The following is a 21,778-nucleotide window of genomic DNA, read 5'->3' on the forward strand; positions in this document are numbered from 1 at the left end:
TGGATTTTTTACTTTAATAATCATTTGTGACCTTTGGAGATACCAATAATTCTAAATATTGCAATTATTTAAATATCTTGATCAAATCTGTCCAGATACATGTATGCAGCTTTGAAGTATCTACGACTAAATTCAGGAAAAGAATCGGTGCTCTGCACTCTTTGAATGGCTGTGACAGAGTGACGAAGAAATGTGCGGTTCCCGCAAAAAGAACCGTCCCCACACAAAAGCGGCACATTTCATTGGCTGAAGTTTTATTAAACCCCATTTGGGATCCAGGTGATTTTTCATTTTACAAAACATAATCCGCCCTTGAAGGAAAGACGCCATTGCACGACCTCGCATCAATGAATTACAAGCCGCGCTGTCCGATAAAAGTCGTAAAAGAAACAGGATATACATGAGTATGTTTTCTGAGTCAACAATTAATTTCTTGAAGTGAAAATGTGGTTTTCCAGGTCTCACTAAGACCTTTTAAAGACAATCTGAGATTCAGTTCAACCCACAAAAAGTTCATTTGAATGCCAATTTTTACCTTTTTCATGAAAGACAAATAATAAGTCTTAATTTTCTCATAAAAGCTGGCCTCGACTCGTATCTCTGACATTCCAAATAAAGCATCAAACAATTGCAAGTTCTCAACTAGAATGCTGTCTTCAATGAATGCTAAGACCTCAACTTTTATTTGCTCTCAAAAATTGGCAGAACAATAATGAAGGTGATCACAGAGCACGGAATCATTCTAACAAATTATTAATCAACTGACCTGCAGATACAATTATTATTGTTAATACCAGTTTGTCATGAATTAACATCTCGCAGCTCAAGTGACTTTCAAAAAGACAAACAAATGATGCATATTAAGCCAACTGAACCAAAAGAACCGACCTAAAGCATAAGCCTATTAATTGGTTGTTCTATAGGCCTAACCTCAGGGTCCAAAGTTTGGCATTTTTCCTGTCTCTACAGCCTGTCTCAAAAAAAAATGGTACAATCAGAGAAAAAAAATGGTTAAATAAGAAATTTCAAAATAAGTCATTCTTACTTGGCATAATATTAAAGAACAAAGACTGGGCTTTCCAATAGTGTTTGTTTGATCTTATTTGCTTTTGTCAATTCAGAGATATAATCAATTTAGTGTGATACACCAAAATCGATTTTGTGCCACTTTTATGCATGGGCAGAGTTGTTTCGAGTACTGTGCCATGCTGTCTTGAAGCTCACAAAAGATTGCAACTTAATTGGCAAAAGAAACAAACTCGATTTTTGTGTTCCGTAGTAAACTGGAGTTATCTCTGGATTGACAAAAGCAAATGAGATGAAACAAAAAGTATTGGAAAGCCTGGTCTTTTTCCGTTAATGTGATGCTCAAAACGACTTACTGATGTTGAGATTAAATATTGAACAAAAAATCGTTTTCGATTGTACCATTTTTTTTAGACAGGCTGTATTACCTCGGTACTTTGTTATTTACAATTCAAGTTTCATTCAGAATGGCTCAAACCGATTTTGTGTTTGTTGGGTAGGTAGTTTGCTACTCAAAGTCACTCTTGGAAGACACCTGTATGAAGAGGTGCATCAAGTATATAAAATCAATATGGCACATGTATCGGTAACAGGGACAGGAAAAAAAGGGGGACCTCGATTTTATGGAATGACCCATACATAAAAATTAAATCAATTAAATGCATTTATGTCCCCAACTTCTGAAAACATTCTGAAGGCAAAAAGGTTACATGTTAAATGACACATCTAACTCTTTCATAATGAATGTAAAAGGCTCCCTTGTGTAAGAGACCTTGTATACTGCACAATAACCAGGTCAGGTACTCATTTTACAGGTGCGTGTGCCTGCTTTTTTTTTGATATTTGTGAACTCATCATTGGTCATTAGAAACATCGAGTGTATATGCACCTCACTAATGTCTTTGGACTGGGGTCACCAGATTAGTAATTAGGCATGTAACTGGGAATTTGGAAGATAAAAAAACCCGGGGAAATTCCAAACCCTACAAGACTTCGTACAGTATTTTTCAATTTGTAATGGCATTCATGAGAAGTAAAAGGTGAGGAGATCAGCGGATCCGTGGAAAAGTAGCATGCCTGAGTAATTAGTTGGTTTATTACTTGTAAAATGAAAAGCCTGAGGATAGAAGTTTTTTCACTTGAATGCTTGAAATACCTGTGTGTGCAATTAACATGTACCTACAATCGCAATCTGAATACATACACATTGTTGTGAACTTACATAATGTTCTTCTTAAAATTATGTAAGTTACAGGTTTAAGGGGAGCAACAGGCATGCAACTGGGAATTTAGGGGAAAAAACAAGGAAACTCCAAACCACACAAGACTTTGTACAGTATTTTTCAATTTGTAATGGCATTCTCATGAGCAGTAAAAAAAAAAGAAGAGGAAATCAGCGGATCCGAGGAAAGGTTGCATGCCTGGAGCAAGAGGCAGGAAAGGCATCCTGAAGAGAAGCAGCATGGGGGAAAGCTATAAGCTCCGTGCATGAACAGCAGATGGCACTATTTGACCACTTTTGAGAGCCCAATGGACACGGGGCACACCGTGTTTGCCTACGCACATACTGAAATATGTATCTTGTGGAGACATTTCTTTGTTCTCGTGTATTAAAGTTTTTGAGTTTGAAAGTGAAGTTTCAAAATGCTCTTATTTTAACCAGAATTAATTTCCTTGTCTGAAATTCGGACTTAATATCCCTTTTATAAAACTCTTCTATTTGCGACCCACCTTGGAAATTCCTAGTTTTTGAGTACAATCCATATATCTATTTTGTGAAAAACTTGTATAGACGTATCTATAGAAATTGCCCTGTGGAGACGTATACAATCTTTTGTTCCCAATTGTGTGCATGTCTCCTGAGGGCCCGATGTATCAGATTCTGCGGGTTCGCACGTGTAACCGTGAAAAATGACACACTTAATAATACTCGTAAAAACTAAAGACTCAATGGGGATTTACGAATAAAACTAAACTAACCTCAGGATCATTGAAGGGGACTGTCGCGAGGAAATTGAATTAACAGAGACACAGACACAAATTCTAGATTTCAAACCAAAAATGACCCCCCAAAAAGAATGTATTTACAAAAACCTTAAACCCAAGAAAATTGAGACTTAAACCCTAAAACCTGAAACCAAAGACTTAAAAATAACTAAAAGCAAAGACTTAAACCGAAAACCAACACAGTGTGAATAGTGGATCTTTAAAGACACTCAAGCAGGAATAAAGTCAAATGACTCCAACAGCAGATTAACTTCAAGCAGAAAACACTCTCCAGGTAGGAGGAACATAAATGTATATAGAACTTGTCTCTGCTGGTCTGCTAAGTAAACTGAATGAAGCTAGAACATGTGGCAGCTTATAAAGGGGGGAAAGTACATGCGGGCTTAAGTAAACAAACAGGGGGACACACTACCAACAAAAAAGGCGGGGGAATCTTGAGTGACTAAAATCTTTTTTCTAAGGGGAGCTACTCCTATACAATACACTTTGCATTAAATACATGAAAATATACAAGATAATCTTGGCTTTGCCACACACGCGTACATACATACATGTACATGTATGCCGTGAAGTTTGCACAACTAATTTTATTCCGAATGTGCACAAATCAAAAAAGGCGTCGTGTGAGCGTCAGACGTCATCAGCAATTTGATCGTCTCGCCCAGTGCTCTCCCCCAACTCTCTCTTTGTAACTGTTGATGAGGGGGTACTTTTGTGCGCGGAGCCCACTTCTGGTAGCTTAGTAATTTCACTCCACCCTTTAATGGCTACAGGGTAAGATGCTGCATGCCGGGCATGGCATTAACCCTAACTCCCCAGCCTAATTTACTAGGAACCATACCCATTCTGGCAAATGCCAACACCCACATGGGAAATTGTACACACACACTGTTGGACTTAGTCTCTGGAGGTATGCCAACCCCAGTGTAAAAGACCATCAGTTTAGGGGTACTGTACCTATCCCAACAGATTTAAACAAACCTGCTGTTGAACTTTGATGGGTTGAGTTCGGTTAGGGTTAAAGGAAATGAACACTGTCAATCTCATCACGCTGCTGAGCATGTTATTTTTGGCTATCTAAGACTCTGAGACATGAGTTAACTCATGAATGTATTCAGACTCAATCGGCATTTGATCTCGCTGGGGACATTTCATACATGTATGCAGTGTCATTCCCCCTACCCCATCCCTCTTGCCGCATGTCCATTGCCTAGGCAACATGCATCCTTCACAGGTAGCTCATTGTAGCAGATATTAAAATTATGTATTACAACATCGATGTAGATTGCTACACAAGAGCTTGCAGCAACATACCTGTATGTAACTCAAATTCAGTGAAGATTATTGAGGCCATCCAAACAATTTTTTTCTCCCGCTATTAGTTTTCAACTTCTATACAAAATTCATATCCTTAAGATTAATCAGGCTGTATTGTGTTGATTAATCAATGTAAATTTTATTTGACCCCACGCGAAAGCCAATCGGAGTCGACTTTAGGAATTCAGACGTCATTTCGATAAATGTAGACTAAGCTGTTGATTAATCAATTTGGCTGACATGTTTTTGATAGAAGGCGACCGCTGAATGGTCAGAATGTCCAGGTCGAGACGCAGTGTTTTGTTTTGCATCGCCGAATCTGCTTGCATATCATAGACCCTTGCTGTGCAAGGGGATATTCCATAGACTACATTCACACCTGGAATCTATACTGTATCATGCTCTACCGAGCAAGTTTTCCATATTCCTTTATTAGCTGTCTCCCTATTTGTTAATGCCTTTGCTAATGACAAAGTAGGTGCTTTAGCCAGGAATCGAGACTCGATGTTTAAAGTAACATTGAAAGTGCTGCAATTCTGAGGAATTCTTGTTGGAATTGCTAGGCCTAAATGATACAGCTTTTTGTTACAAATAACTAAATTAGGCAATAATACTGGATACACCACAAAACAGAATTTAAGCTAAATCATAAGCTAGTGCGCACTGTATGTAAAACTTTGACCGGATAACGAACAGAAAAACATACGCAGCATGTTACTACTGTGCACATAACGTGTGTGTACACAGCACGACTTGTGCCACATATATACCAAGGGTCAATGGACGCCTCCATTGTACCTCAGAGGCAACCTCGTCCCCAGGGTATTGAAAAGTACGCGCCCATCACTACCTGCTCTCTCACCCTGGTATTGGATCATTTGCATGTGCAAGATTTTAAAACACGTATGCAAATGAGGAACAGTCTGGTGCCTGGATATGCGTTACATTAGCGTTTGTTTTTGTATGCGGTGTCTGGGGTAAAACACAGTCAATTCGTCGCAGCGCAAGCACAGCGTGAGTTACGAAAACACAATTTTTAAAATTAAACTGTTATGATCTTATCGAGACAACATGCAGTATCATATTTCATATTAATATGAGCAAATTGGAAAAGGAAATTAGTATTTTCGAGAAGGCGTGGACGAATGATCGCGAAAACACGTACTGCACGTTGTGATTAATAGCACGAAGTACACGATAAAAATCCATTACTAGCCAATTGCGGTATCGAATCAGGATACAGGAAGAAAGTTTCCTATCCAGGGCTTACTATTGGAAACGAGGGTGGAAATAAAGTGAGCAATGGGGACGAGGTTGCCTCAGAGGGATTACAACAAAATGTGGCGCAAAACAGCGCATGTTTATATTACAAATGTTTGAATTTTATAAAGTATTTTGACACTCACTGCTTCTCCAGTACAATTAATGCATTGGTTAGAGATACAGAAACGAAAAACTGCTTTCAATTGGTTAAATACCCCTGTTATAAACAACAGTAAATTGAAGGACTGTATTTCAGATCCCCTTTTCGTATATGGTGTGATCCTACTGAAATTACCACAACTCCCAAAGAGAGGAGTGCCGTGATTGGATTGGAAAAAAGCCCTTCTTTACCCCTCCTCCAATTAAAATAATTCTTATATTGTTGGAAAGAGCATTTCATACAGCATATTCTGCTGTGCAATATGGCTCGGTGCGATAAACAAAACGATTTTGCTGTTCGATTTTAGTGACCCAACCCCCAGGAAAACTGCCAGAAAACGTGTTGACTTCCATAGGAAATCAAGATGTTTTCGTGTTTATTGGCATTTTTCAACTCAAAAAGGCCCATCCTGAACATGCTATATATTAAAAGTGTGATCATCTTGCAGAGTATGGTTTTATGCTGAGCGATATGGTTAGATATGTAACGGGCGAAAGTTCGGAAGAGGTGTACGTGCGTTTTCGTGACGAATTTACTGTGTTAAGTAAGCACAGTGTCATGAGGGCCGTTGAGCAATTTTGTCTGCAAGTTTCTCATATGCAATTTCAAGACTCAGGGGGGATGGAAATTTCACTGAAATCTGCTAGACTACCGGTACAGACGAAATTAGCCATCCGAACATACCCTCAAATTACATGAATTATGTAGTTTGACAATGTACAGCAACATAGTTTGAGCATTCCAACTTACATTGTAAGAACACTGTAAGCCCTAATCAGCCTTTGTATTTTTAACTTAAGCCTTGCCAAATCCTACAAATCCCCTACTTTGCAAAAAAAAACAAAAAAAACTATATTCCCATCAGTATATAATAACTTTCGAGGGGCATTGAGTCTAATGCAAAGTCCTCCAAACTTGAACATACCCTCAAATTACATGAATTATGTAGTTTGACAATGTACAGCAACATAGTTTGAGCATTCCAACTTACATTGTAAGAACACTATAAGCCCTAATCAGCCTTTGTATTTTTAACTTAAGCCTTGCCAAATCCTACAAATCCCCTACTTTGCAAAAAAAAACAACCAAAAAACTATATTCCCATCAGTATATAGTAACTTTCGAGGGGCATTGAGTTTAATGCAAAGTCCTCCAAACTTGAACATACCCTCAAATTACATGAATTATGTAGTTTGACAATGTACAGCAACATAGTTTGAGCATTCCAACTTACATTGTAAGAATTAACACTGTAAGCCCTAATCATCATTTGCCTTTTAACATAAGCCTTGGCAAATCCTACAAATACAAATACAAAAAAACTATATTCCCATCAGTATCCAATAACTTTCAAGCCAGAGCACTGAGTTTAATGCAAAATCCTCCAAACATAACCTCAAATTACATGAATTATGTAGTTTGACGATGAACATGTACATACATGTAGTTTGAGCATTCCAACTTACATTGTAAGAACACTATAAGCCCTAATCACCCTTTGTATTTTTAACTTAAGCCTTGGCAAATCCTACAAATCCCCTACTTTGCAAAAAAAAAACCCAAAAAACTATATTCCCATCAGTATTTAATAACTTTCGAGGAGCATTGAGTTTAATGCAAAGTCCTCCAAACTTTCTCATGAATTTTAGTAGGCACAAAATAGTTCTATAACCAAATACCAGTTACATATGTACAATGTGGGAACCTTTCATAAGCTTTTTAGCTAGCCGCCTGTTTCTGCTAAGCAACTCCATGGCATTGGTCGATGCAGAAAAGACCTCAGCACATCAGTTACAACAAACCTCTTGGTGTGCTAGAGTTGTAGTTCCCCTTAGGCATGTTAGAATAATTTTAGTCTTAGTTTAGATGTCCCCTTCCTATTCTTGGTAGTGTGTTCCCCTATTTGTTTATTTCAACCCACAAGTCCCCCCTATATAAGCTGCCACTTATAGTTCAGCCAGCAGACCATAGAGACAAGTTCCTGTCTCCTTTGTCCCATCAGACTTCAAATATGGGGACAGGTAGCTAGCATCCTGGCCAAATCTTGCTGGGCCCCAACCCCCCGGCCCCCTGTCAATGGTGTCTCTCATTGCGTGCTCCATCAGCTGGAGAGAACAACAGGGGTGAGTGGGTGACCGCGTGGAAGGCTAAGGTTATTTCCAAGAGTCCCAACTATTTTGGCCGGGATTGTAGCAGTGAATCTGACTACTTTAGGAGGCATATACCTATTTAATGTAGGCTACTTCACTCAATTTTGAGCAAAGTGAGCATTGCACGATTGTAACAAAATGCAATACAATACAATTTTTTAGCATGTGAACGACTAGGAGCGTGCACGACGCAATAACTTGAATGCTCACGAAGTAAGTAATTGGAACGATGATTGACAATCATCTTCTTCAACCCTAAAAGTAGCCTTTAACAATTTCCGATCAGATTACGTTTTAGATAATTAGTTAGACCACAACCTTCCTTAATAACACTTTTATCAAGGTCATGTGTTGGTGCTGTTTTGTATTTTAGTTCAAGAGACTCGGGTTCACTGAATGAAAACAGTGATTTTACACACAACACGGTGATTATTCTGCTAAAACTACAATAAAATCCTAAAAAGTGCTGGCTTTCTTTTACATACAAATTCATTATTTTATATCAGAGTGAAGTAGAATTATGTTCTTTTCCTTATATTCTAAGAAGGCAAAGCGCTTTTCCTCTTTTCAATGGTGTACAAAAATGAAACCGAGGCGCAGTTTTTGATGGCGGAAAAATCAGCGACTGCATGGACACTTGAAAAGAAGCACTAACAAATTGATATGGGGGTTTTTACTGTAAACATAAAAACAATTTCTGAACCTAATCGTTAGAAATTCATATTTTTAAAAAACTTGTTTCGACTTTATGAATGAAAATACAGTATGCGGGTTGGCCGGAAGTTAAACAAGTATGGATTAGCTGCACCAGCACCGCCATCGCACGCGCGTAAACCACATGTGAATAACTCGCGCTGTTGAGCCCCCAATGCCGGACTCTTGCCAGCTCTTTTTCAATTTTGTCCTTTGCTGTAGAAATTTGTCTGTTGATTGTGAAGGAAGATCGTCGTTTGTGTAGCGAGTGCGCATTTACATTGTTGTATTATTAGCATTGGAACGTAATCTCTTCGCGGTCGTTGTCCTTTGCTTCAAAAATGACGGAAGATACGTGTAGTATTCACGTAGTCTCTTCGAAGCCGTTCGTTCTTCATTGTCAGTTCTTCTTTAGGAAATTGGTTCCTCGTTGCGAGTTTTGTCTTTTGTTACTGTAGTGTCTTCTTTGTCCTGTGACTGGTGATGTGTTCTTTGATGGCTGCTAACGTCTTCTGAATATTGTTTTTTTTTTTTTTTTTTTGTGTCTCTTGCTGTTTGTTACTGTACCTCGATCTTTGTTAATTCCATGTATACTTTGTTCTTTACAAATTTTGTTTCTCGTTTGTGTGTGGTTTAGTTATTCTTTGGTAGTGTTTTATCGCTGCGTGTCGGTGTTTGTCCTCTGGTTGCTGCTTTTAATTTGACCTTCAATTCTTGGTGTGTCTTTCGTTGTTGTTATTGTTGTTTGTCCTTTTAGCATTTGCTTAATTTTGGCTCTTTTGGCCACTCATATTTAGTGCGTCCTGCTTGAGTCTGCCTGTACTTGTGGGGTCATTGATTTTTGTCAGAGTGTGCTTGAAAGTCAACCTATTTCACACTATGTTCGCTTCAGTTTTTTTTTTTTTACCTGTTTCGATGTACACACCGAAACAGCTCTTGTTTTTGTTGTCTTTTTTTTTCCCTTTTTCTTTTTTTCTTCTTTTTTTTCTCCACCTTTCCCCCATAGGATAACACGTGTTTTCGTTCTACACAGGACTTTGGGACTTTTTTTCACATCCATTCGACTTCAAACTTGGTACACACTTAGACCACCATCTGAAGATTCAGGCTGAATCATGACGTCATTCAGTGACGTCATCACGTATCACGTGACGTCGTCCGAAAAGTGCATAATTATTTTAAGGCTAGTGACTGGCTAGTGAAGTGACTGGGGCAAGTTGATGTCCACTTCAGAGAGAGCCCTGATTCTAAGTCCGCTTTTTTTCCTAGTAATTGATGACGAGAGAAAGCGGGAAGGCAGCTTAATAAGAATGGCAAATTTACTGACCAAAGTGCAAGTGGCAAGGTACACAAATGTGCTGCACCAAATGAAAAATGAGTCTTAATCAACATCTGCTTTGAATACTATCCTAGAGCTGGGGGAACTGTATGCATATTCACCCTTTCTGGGTTGGAACGCCCTTCTGAGCAGTTTCTCTATTTCGACGAGTACAATTGTGACGATAAGTAAATACACCTTATGCATACTTCCCATGAATTCATAATACATTGTTGAAGTGTACACGCACTTGTATATGGACAGGGCACTGTACAATACTATAAATGTGCAGGTCATGCATACAATGTATCGGCACATGTACATGTACATGTAGGTAGAAATTCATACAATGTATATATGTGACCCGCTCTGCAAAAATGAGTCTGATGTCGCATAGCTTGAATTCCAGCTTTCACCACTTTTAAATGGAAACAGTGAAAATTTGCTCAAAATTTGGATTTTGTGTTTTTGTTTTATTTTGGTTGTTTGATAGTTTTAGTTCAGATATCTTACACAGAAATTTAAATGTTGTAAGAAAAAGACTAACAAATTTATGATTTTTGGTGATTTTCTTGGTTAGTAACAGTGTATTTGTAATTTTTAAACCCTTTTTTCTTCATTGAGACATTTCTTGCTTTGCAAAAACTTGACAGAATTAAAAAAAGGCACAACAGTGCAACCAAACGCCCTAGAGAGGCCCATGATATACCAAATGAAAGCTTATTTCATTCCCATTTTATTAATGTAGTTAACTCAAAATGTCAGTTTTGCCACAACAGACTCATTTTTGTGGAGCGGGTCACATATGTACATGCACGCCATTAAAAATTTGTTATTGAACTACCCCTGAATGTATTTGAAATATGTCAATAAGTTAAAAAAACAAACCAATTACATAATTGTATAGTACAAGTGTGAATAGTTAATAAAAATATATATTCATATTTCAATAATTAATTAAAATTTGAAATATCTAAATAATCGGCACACTGCCCTAGTATTCAAGTCCTTTGATTTCTCCTATGTGGCCTGATACACATTTGTGCCTTGCAATTAAAAAAAAAAAAAAGTCTTACTGTTCTGAGGCTTCACTGTTAAAAGTTCCAGGCTTTCACAATGCCTTAAAGACCTGAAGTGCTTTATCAGTCTTTTTAAAGATGCGTTCCCCGTGCTCTTTTCGAGTTTCACCTCGGAATCTAGATTTGTTTTTTTCAACTGCAATTAAATAAGGCTTACGGTTGAAAGTTTATTGTAAGCTTTCACGATGCTTTCACTTTGCCAGTCTATTTTAAAGCATCCACATGTGAACAAAAGACACATTTGGGGATCAGGTTGGCGCAGTGGTTACTGTGCTCGCCTTCCACCGCAAATATAACCCGATTTCGAATCCCACCTGGACCAACATGTGGACTGAGTTTTCAGTCCCTGCCTTATTCCGTGGGTTTTCCCCAGATTATCCTAACTGGGGTTTTCCTCCCACCTCTAAAACTGTAATTTCCTCTCATTGTCTCCTCTCTAAACCCAGGTAGGGAATGAAGACAGATGGATCTTATACTGCCAAAGGCATATTGCGCAATATCATATAAAAAAGCACCATGAAGGAAAAAAAACCCTATGAAATCACCCCCCTCCCAGGTACAATAAACATAAAATTCAACAGACAGCATGAGATTCACTGTCACAGGCCAAGCACCATTAACGAAAAAAAAAAGTTTTTTTTTAAAGGAGGTAGACCAAAAAATTATGGTGTTTTTTTTTTTTTTCGTCAAAGTCTCCTGGAAAAAGTTTTGGAAGCAGTTTTGACAATAACCGCCATATCAAATACATCTTGTTTACAATATGTCATTACCCTGGCTGGTTTGGAGTGTTTTACATGTAAAACCTTGTTTTCTGTCCCTCTATCTCCTCTCTCCTGTCAAACTGTCCAACCCCCCCCCCTCCCCCCGCCCATTCCTTCTCGCATCATTCAGTCACGTCAGTCTTGTCTAGTCATACTTTTCTTTTAACATTATTGGTTCCTTTTCAAATCAGTTCTTGTTTACTTTATGATATACATGTATATTTGCTTTGTCATTGTTGGCCGAATAAATAATAATAATAATAATAATCAAAGGGGAAGAAATAAGTTTAATCAATGATTCATAAATACCTAAGACAGTTTACGCATTCCTATTGGTCGACAGCCCGTCACGTAGCCGGTCTTAAACAGATGATAAAGACATGGCTAGCTGGTCTTAAACACTTTTCCAGTGTCACATGAAATTTGGACTCCCATGAAATCTGGTGCCTTTTAACGTTTCATTGGTTGAATTAACGTTCACATTCCTCACGCATGCATGCCCAATGTACTACCAGTGAATCAGTATTTCATTGTCCGAATCGCGAAATTCACACTACACCAGCCCAGCTGCGTTTTGCGCGACATCGCGCAGTACGCGCAAGCCAATGTCCTTATAAGGTAACAAGCTGTGGAGGGGCATTCCATATTATAGTCAGAGGGGTGTTTCGTAAAACATGAAGTAAAAATTGTTGAACACAAAGGTTGGCAATGTCTAGTTTTTGACATGTTTTGATTTTTGGACCAAAAAGATTTTTTTTTGACATAAAAGGTATTTATGAATGGGAATACATGTAAATATGTGTTTGGTCGGTATTAAACACTCTGTTTAAGACCGGTGGGGAGTCTGGATGGACTGGATTGTATAGAGTGCATGCAATCACATTTAGTAGGTCTGCATGTGTATTTACTTTTTAAAAATTCAATACCATTCACTTTTTTACAAAACTTGTATGCATGTTATTGTTTACCCTAAGTTTTTGATTTCCCTCAATTCCATGTTGTAAATAAAGCACGACCTACATGTACATTGACAAAAGTGCCATAATAAACTATTTCATGTTCTATTTGTTGACAAAACTCAACCTACATGTATTTGGTTAAGAGTCTACCTGATTTATGGAAAATGGTGTTCATTAAAACATTTGTAAAAAGGGATCTTGTCTTCAAAACCTGCCCGAAAATTATGCAAAAGCCGCAGTTGAACATAAGAAAAACAAAGACAAGAATTGGAAAGAATAACGAGCGAACAATTAGTGCAAACAATGTTTAGCCATGTTGCATTTAATAGTAAAAATTAGTACCCTACTAAATACAATGCCATGTGCTACTTGCATTGTTTTCATATGTACATGTATGTAATTGTACAATTTTTTTCTGTTTTTAATTTCCACCTGATTCTAAACAAAGCACGACCTATATTTACTGACATGGGAAGTTTTTAATTTACTTTTATGCGGGCTGTGACGACAAACGTTGCTCTATTTGCTTCTGTGTCAAACTAGTGGGGGTTTTTTCCGGACCTTTCATTAAATATGTTAAAGCTACAGTCCATCATTTGCAGCTCTATCCAAAAAGTAATGATTTAATTATTGTTGAAAAGCATAGTTGGTATACAGATAGTAATGGGACTAAACTCCCTGTGAAATTATTCTTTCTGGCAACAGTCATGTTGAAGAAGTCAATGAAAGCAGGCCATTCCAACGGTGCCTCTACAGACGCATTCTTGGAAATTTCCGTTGTATATGTGTACATGTTTGATTGGCTCAAACCATCACATTTGTACAGTCTTTGTACATTTTGGACTGACTCCCCTAATGACTCATTGACTGACTGACTGACTAACTCCCCAGCAGCAGTGCTATCTTGTGGTTCAAGACCAGTAAATAAACTTCCATTGACCCCAAAGATAAATGTTCCCACGTCAGAAATTCGGGAAAAATACTCACAACCCTCCTAGGTGTTCGAGACACACATCAAATTAAAGCTTATTTCATCCTCTTTCATTTTTTTTTCAATTTACCTGGGGTTAACTGATGCTTTTAGGAGAAATTTCCATCCGAAGATGATCACCCCTTAAAATAGTCCTGAAGCCGATCGCCATTTTGAAAAACGATGCCTACACTCCATTGCAAAATAGAGCGCTTTTAGGGCCCCAATTTCATCCAAATTGAACGGAACTACAAGCTCACAGTCCTGTGCACGGCTTCCACCCATATTTTTTACAAACCCTCCAGTTCATGGCCCACAGTGTGCTCAAATACTGAAGATTTTGAGGGCATGCAAATCGTGATTTGGCCGGCGTAGGCAATTTCGGACCAATTTACTGGCCGGCAACCTTTATAGGAATACTGCGTAACACCAATGAATGGGCAATTTGTGTACACCAAATGCGTGAAAAGAAGTTTAAGTGAATAGCGGCACTGAACAAATAGAGTTTTGTGCACTCTGGGACCAGTTCTACTAGGCTTGGCATGTCTTATTTAAAATTGAAGATAGTTTCAAAATCATATCCTAGCATATCGAGCCTGTTGGATACCACTATTTCCGTCTTAAAAAAAGTATGAGCTGCTTCGATCATGTGTTAATTTTTAGGGTAAAAAATAATAGGTTAAATGGCCTGGAAGTGTTTTGCCAAAACAGAATCCTGCTTTTTCCTGAAACTAATTACTCTACTGATATGTGAGTTCCGGTATTTAGTTCCTGGTGATGTTGATGATGAGTTACCTTATTTACGCTTTGGTACACACCTGTACACTGCAGCAATGCATGCAGGGTTTTAGTACAAACCATCAATCAATATCTAGACCATTAACTCTACCATCCGGTTCACTAAAAATAACCTGTTTATTTGGTCTGACCATATTAAATGTTTGCCAGCAATTACATGTGAGGGTGATTTGCATGTTTGTTACACAAGCGTTAAAGGGGCAATACCGTACGGCCAGAAATCCCTGAAAATATTATGTTTTGGATTGTTTACCTATCCTACATAGGTAAACAAAGGTATTTCAAAGGTCTGGCTGAAGGAAAATTCACAATCAGGGGTGTGAGTGACCACTTATAAAAATAGCTGAAAAAAGGTGTGAAGAAGCTGAACTTGGGATATCTCCTATACTTTTGTACACAGCAAGTGAGGGAAAAAGCTGAAAAAAGCTGAAATCCAAAAAAAAAAAGAAGCTGAAATCATCTTAAAAGCTGAGATTTCACACGCCTGGAAATTAACATAATGTCTTACCAGTCCTGAGAAACAAACGGAAAAACCCGGTTGTTTACATCGAACCGGCGGACATTTCTTGGCGTACGCATGCGTATTTCCATTCAATATACATAGGGTATACACATTGTGTATGTGTCACATAATAGTAGGCCAGCCAAATGTGGAAAAGTTCTCTTGAGAATAATTTCACGCCATTTTTTTTCAAATCTTTGAACCATAACAAACAAGATGTGGATGGATGCCATCGTTAATTTTGACCCTAAATATATCTAATTTACATAAATCTTTAATAATTTGGGTGTATCTTTTGTTTTTTTGATTTTTTGAAAATTGTATTTTGGTGATTCTACTTAAAAATCCTTACTTCAATAACAATCTCTAACGCAAATAAGCGACTGAATAATAATGAGGATATAGTAACGATCCAAAATGGCTCCTATTATACCCAAAAGTTGCGAGCATTTTTAATTTGTCCCCAGATATCTGCAAATAGTCTTGCCAAACCACAGTATTGGTGAGCTTTAAACTCACCAAGTTGCTTACTGGCACAGTTATACCCTATTAAAACCTCATGGAAAATCATGTGAACAATGATGATGTTGTGATATTTAGCCCAGCAAACAAAAGCGGGGAAAACGAGGTGTCTGTTAATTGGCCTAATTAGTAAAGGAAATTCCCAAAATTATTGGAAAGAAATTTAATGGATAAGAAAACACTTTGGCACTGACATAATTATTGCAAACAATTGGGTTTTCATCGGGGGGGGGGGGGGGGGGTTCCTTGAACTTATTCAAGTTTCTCACTTATTCAAGTCTCCACTGCTACCAAAATTGGATGGAACACTCTGATTGGATAAGAATCAGGAGGATATGAATATTTATATTACACCTGTGCCTGCATTAACCAATCACCTGTCAGAGTGGAGATAAAAAAATACTTTCCAAATTTATTTTCTTAACCTGAAAATTCAAAAACCTTTGGATTACCTGAATCTCTCGTTCTCTCCAAGGCAGCAAGAGACGGCCAACTTCAGAAAAACTAAGAGCTGCCACATTGCCTGTTGTGAGACGGGCCTGCTTGCCACTGAAACGTATCTGCAAAGATGAAGCGATAAGCCCACGCAATTTAAAATCAGCGATCATCACCCCAGGTCAATTTGGGTAACTGTCTTTTGATCTACACTCTGTTTTTCATCTGATAAACAAACAATTTCTGCAATATTGTTTGCTTTAGGAAAGTGGGTTGGCTAATTTTAGAAAAAAAAGGTGAGATGACCAAAGCAGGGCCCATGCATGCTAGTGGGAAATTTCATTAAGACTTTCGTAGTCTGAAGGCCTACAAACCTATTAAAATGCATTTCAACAGCAAGGGTGCGTGAAATTATGCACCAGCTGTGCTGGCCTGGAGCAAACTTAGGATGCAAACTGGCCAATCCTTGGCTACAATAGAAGATCCATGAGGAAAGAAATGCACCAAATAAAACACACTGTAAATGAGGAGAGTGTGAGGTTAATTAAACTGAGCTCATCAGCACCAATTTGAAATTTGATTAAAGAAAGTTCTCGACTCATTTTTTTTTCTCTCACAATACTATGAACTTTACCAAGGGCGTCTGAAATACTTTTGCAGCCATGAACAAAATCTGCAATGTGGTATGGTGGTTTAAAACCATGAAATCCAATTCCAACCTTAACACACGTTGGTCGTCGATCAGAAAATATCATTAATTGTTTCTGCAACAATCCAAAAAGGGGAATCTTGCCACTTATATTAAGCCAGATTGATAAAAGGACTTGAGCTAGAGTGCTTCAATGAGATCTTCCGTTCTCATTTCGCTCAGCAACATATTCCTGAGATGCCAATTACATGTATTATCTCCCAATGTTCAATGATAAGAACTTACTGAAGGTTATTTCCTTGTGTGAACATCTCTGGCAAAAGGGAACCTACATGCATGTCATGTTACACATTTACACAGAATATGCTACTAGAGGTTGCAAAAAAAATCGCGGCATTTTTTTTCTGGTACCAGAGGGCCAGTTTTAAGTGTCCTTTTTGCACTTATCTCACTAACTGACAGTCGTTTGTGACGGTTTACCCCGTAATTAACCTATTGCGGTAGAATCGCGTTAGAGTCGCGTCAACGCAGCGTGTGAAATATTGTCCAATTACATGATATACAAATAGACGCAGAACGCGCAAAATCTGAGACAAACAAAACTTAGTGTACAAAAACTCCATAGGGTTGTCTAAGGGGCGTGGCTAACTCGCAAACGGTGATAGGTCAATACCAATGAATGGGCTAACTCCAGTCCATTGTATAGACCAGATGCATGAAAAGACTTCCACTGAATATTGTGTGTCCTGGGAGCAGCCTCACTAGGTTTTCCTTGTTGTGTTAATAAGCAAATTGTTTATTCCCAGTGAGCCTGACATATGATGACCTATAATTGGTACAACAATGCATACCAAATCAAATAAAACTGATAATATCAAGGCGACATATGACAAATATTCTATAATTGTAAGTTACGGCCAGTTCATATTTGGCACAAAAGCAGAAGCAAACTAAAATTTGGCAACTGTTTCATGGCAACTGTTTCAACTTTGGAGAATGTTAGCAAATTTCTATGCAAATGGTTGAAATATTATTTGGATGTATGTATGCATGTTGTTTTTTTTTCTTTTCATTACACTAGATGGATGCACAGCACACTGTTTCGCCTCAGGTTCCATGCATCCCTTGGGTGAAAAAGTTCACGTACCGTGGTCCAATTGTCAAGAAACAGCCAAAGATTGTTAATTAAACTACTCAGAAATTACCAGGAGGGTAAATACGTGTATGATTACCTTCAAGGATCGCAACCCACCTGTGTCGATGATGACTCAAGAGGAAATTTGGAAAACAAGGACATGACTTAATAACTTCAGCAAATAGGAACATTTACAAGAGAGTTGAAGAGACTGACCATAAACCACATTGTTTAAGTTACGAAATGCACGCATCATTTACACTGTAAATTAACAACACAAATGCATTGATAATAGTCTGGTGCACAACAAGATTTAACAATTTTTGGGGGGATAACCACGGCAGATAAATGCACACAAGTATAGGGGGGACGTGGTAACCGAATCTGCATTCTGTGTGATTTTTCATTCAATTTTAAAAAGATTGAAACTTTCATTTGCACACACATTGGACATACATGTACAAGACACCTAAAACACTTCGCTGTCCAAACGGTTTTGTTTTTTTAAATGCTACTACAGAACACAACAATCTCTTCAATTTTGCTGGTACCCCGCTATGTTTTTGCACGCATACGATGAAACGTTTATCCCGAAAGCAAAATCGTCAAATCTTGAAGTGCAAATGCGCAGTTGGAACACCTAATTTGTTTATTAAATGCTATCTTTATGTACTAGGGTACTGTAAAATAAGGCAGTGGCAGATGTTGAAGTCCAATTGTTTAAGGGAGGGGATATGGTGGGGATGAGGCATTACAGTCAAGCACACAAAATAAAAGACCTGCACTGATGCAATGAATCAACATTTGCAAGAGTGTGTGATGATGTTATTCAGGAGCTTTTAAAAGGAACTTTGGGATTTGTTCCCACTATGGAAATAATTAAGAAGGGGGAGGCAGGGGCTTGTTAGCCATCCCAACCACCCTTTGAATCTACCCTCATACGCATGCATTGTAGTTGGTAAAGCATCCCAGAAGAAACATCACACTAATTACTAGCTGTGCATCTTACATGCATGTACATGGCCTTTTATGTAATGGAATTTGTTTTAATTTTCATCTCATTGAGAACACCTATTTAACAGTGTATTTTCATCCGTCACACAACATACATACTTTGTACAGCTCCTTAGGCCTTTTCACACTATCGTCTCCCCTACCCGTGTACACTGGTACACCGTTAACAGAACCGGGTCCCATTAAACACGGGCAGGCAAGGGTACCGTTCACACTTACATCGGGTCGGCTATGGACTAATCCAGCGAACAAAATTATCAGCTGAATGCCACCAGGTTTTGTTTTCAAAATTCAGGCCTCCAAAAAGTGAAAACAAGGCTTTCAATGCCATGCATCCCTGGCGTGTAAAAATAACTACATATGCACGTTCCACATCAGAAGTTAACATCTGTTTAATAAACTGATGAGAAGTAATTACAAGTACTAGCAAGGCCAGGACCTTCACGGATGGCAATCCAGCTTGATCTAGAGATCGGGAAAAAAATAAGGGCGTGAACGAACCAAAGGGCTTTCACACTGTCCATATAATCTTTGTGTTTTAAGGAAACCTTTTCTCACCAGTAAGAATCCAACATTGCTCCTATGCAATGGTAATATCCAACCCAGGTCTGACCAGTGTTGAGAGGCTCTCCCCAGGTAGAAAATCCAACATGTAAGCTCAACCTGTGTGCACACTGGTGCACAAATGTAAGTGTGAATAGTATGCCTTGCTGCATGTGGTTGATCTGTAGGACCTGGTTCGGCTTACAGAGAACCCATGTTGATTTCAACACTTGCTGTACGTGAGACGATGGTCTGAAAAAGCTTCATAAGACAGCAACATTAAGGGAGACTATGTCACCCGCAGGCGGGATCTCCTATGGCAACTCCGGTCTCCCTTATCCATGATACAGGCAGCCAGCTCTGCTGAGGTCTCCACCCCAGCAGCTCTCTTTAGGATGACGTAGCTCGTCCTCTGTCCTCCCCTTCGCTTGTTGGCCTCATGAGTCGGTTCCCACAGCACCAGTGGGCTTAGCGGCAGCTTAGGATGCCTGTGGCAGTGTTCTGTATATGATCTTCTGTGAGATCCGCAGTCATGGCAGTAGCTTCCTTGGACATGTGGTCTCTCCTGTAGACGTTGAGCACCATCCTCAACATTCTGGTAAAACTCCCATTGAGGGACTTCTGGAGGGTCAGGTTTAGCGTCCAGCCTTAATAACCCCATAGCAGGATGGACTCCACTGTGGGCCGGAAGAAACTGAGCTTGACATCCTTGGACATGTTTGAGCTCCATAGGGTTTTCATTCCATTTAGAGCCTTCCAGTCAAGGCCTTTCCTTAAAGGAGAGGCCAGGTGGTACACCCTGGCCTCTACTTCAACCTCTGAAACAGTTCATTATTCAATGAAAGAGAAAGCATCATTGACATACATGTACATGTACCGGTACATGTAACTACGGTAGGATGAGCAGCCACACACTCCAAGGAAGCCAAGCTAATCCACTGTTAACCTTTGAGCATCCCCCGAATCACTCCTTTTGCACTTTTAAGTGTAGCTGAACAGTGTTTGCCAGGATTTGCTACAGGTGTGTAAAAGGGAAATGCAATCTTCATTTAAATAACTTAAATGACAATTTTTTTTCTGTATAAATGTTGTCCTTGTATGTGTTAGTTTATAGATCACAGACGGGTGTATCGCGGTGTGGTCAGTGTGTGTGGTCAACCACTGATCGATCATCCTGCTGTTAGCTTGGGGCTGAATAAGTGTGTTGTGTACGTACCGTACATACAATCATTTACAATAAACAGCAGTTTTTACAATACATATTGTGTTTGCTCGCACATGATGTATGCACGTTGCTGTCTACGATGGGAATGAGATACGTCCCAATGTTGGTGGCGTTTTTCTGTCGTCACCCAAAGGGAAAGTTTGTTGATGTCTTTTGAAAGAACCAGTTTCCCTTGGAGTAACGGTCTCTTGGCTTTATCATGAATGTATGTTTTAGTTGCCAAGGTGTTGCGGTTAAAATAATAAAACACATAAATAAAATCTTGAATAAATCTTGAATAACAAGATATAACAAATCAGCAATCATAAGAATGTTAACGTACATGTGTAAAAGCTTCTACCTGTTAGTGTCATTTTATGTTTTTGATGTTATTCAAGATTTTATTTAATGTGTTTCATTATTTTAACCAACATTTCTTATCCAATTCCTACATGTAATCTTAATCAATCTTAACCCCACCCCCCTATTCTCTTGCCAACCTCTTCCCTAGCCCCAACATTACCAAGCCCCCCCCCCCCCCCACCACATTCCCTTGTAATATTTTAAAGTTACGTTTTCTGGTGTTTTTACGTTTACCGATGAGATCATGGCTTTTAATATTTTACTTTGTTGATTTTGTTTTAACTTTAATATCTTAAGATGATTTGATACATCTATGCAACTATTGTAAAATGACCGTAATTCAGCCTTCTGGCTGCCATGTGTCACTGAATAATAACACCAGGATATATATACCAGGAGACCAGGGTATACCATAAACAAGAGATCGTTGCAAAGCGCTGCTGACCAACCCATCATAAAAAAAATGGTCTGCAGAGTGGGAGAATAACGATAATGCCCTCAAAGAACTCCTGTCACCTTCTGAATTAAGTACCAGCTGGCTTCGACCTTCCCAGAAAAAGCTGGTGTTGCCTAAACCGCCTCCTCGCAGGCCACGGGCGTACTGGCCACATGCTACACAAGTGGCATATATGAAGCCAACACCTGAGTGGGGCTGCATGCTGATCAGACAGCGAGGCAGTCAATGAAAACTGGAAGGTGGCATTGTTCGTCTGGCCAGCTGTGACCCGATCGCGACACGGTGGCTGTTGGACATGGACCTTGATATTTGATTTGGTGTTGCATACGAGAGAGAGAGAGAGGGGGGGGGGGGGACAGAGTGCCCAATTTATCAAACCATTTACATGTACAGTACATGTATTTGAAGGTAACATCCATCTTCAAAATGTGCATCTGTGTACATGTTTATCAT

At 38.8% G+C, this 21,778-nt stretch overlaps 1 protein-coding gene across 1 annotated transcript in view; it reads right to left on the reverse strand.

Annotated features, from left to right (window-relative positions):
- The window catches only part of LOC119736275 (uncharacterized secreted protein ARB_06907-like), a 70,691-nt gene that overhangs the window by 16,440 nt on the left and 32,473 nt on the right, over nt 1-21,778 (reverse strand). Inside the window, exon 13 of the mRNA XM_038210323.1 lies at nt 15,978-16,085. Coding sequence (XP_038066251.1) covers nt 15,978-16,085 — 108 coding nt within the window. The remainder of the gene's footprint in view (nt 1-15,977; nt 16,086-21,778) is intronic.

This window comes from Patiria miniata, unplaced genomic scaffold (genome assembly GCF_015706575.1).
Source record: "Patiria miniata isolate m_02_andy unplaced genomic scaffold, ASM1570657v1 HiC_scaffold_10, whole genome shotgun sequence".
In the NCBI taxonomy this organism is placed as follows: domain Eukaryota; kingdom Metazoa; phylum Echinodermata; class Asteroidea; order Valvatida; family Asterinidae; genus Patiria; species Patiria miniata.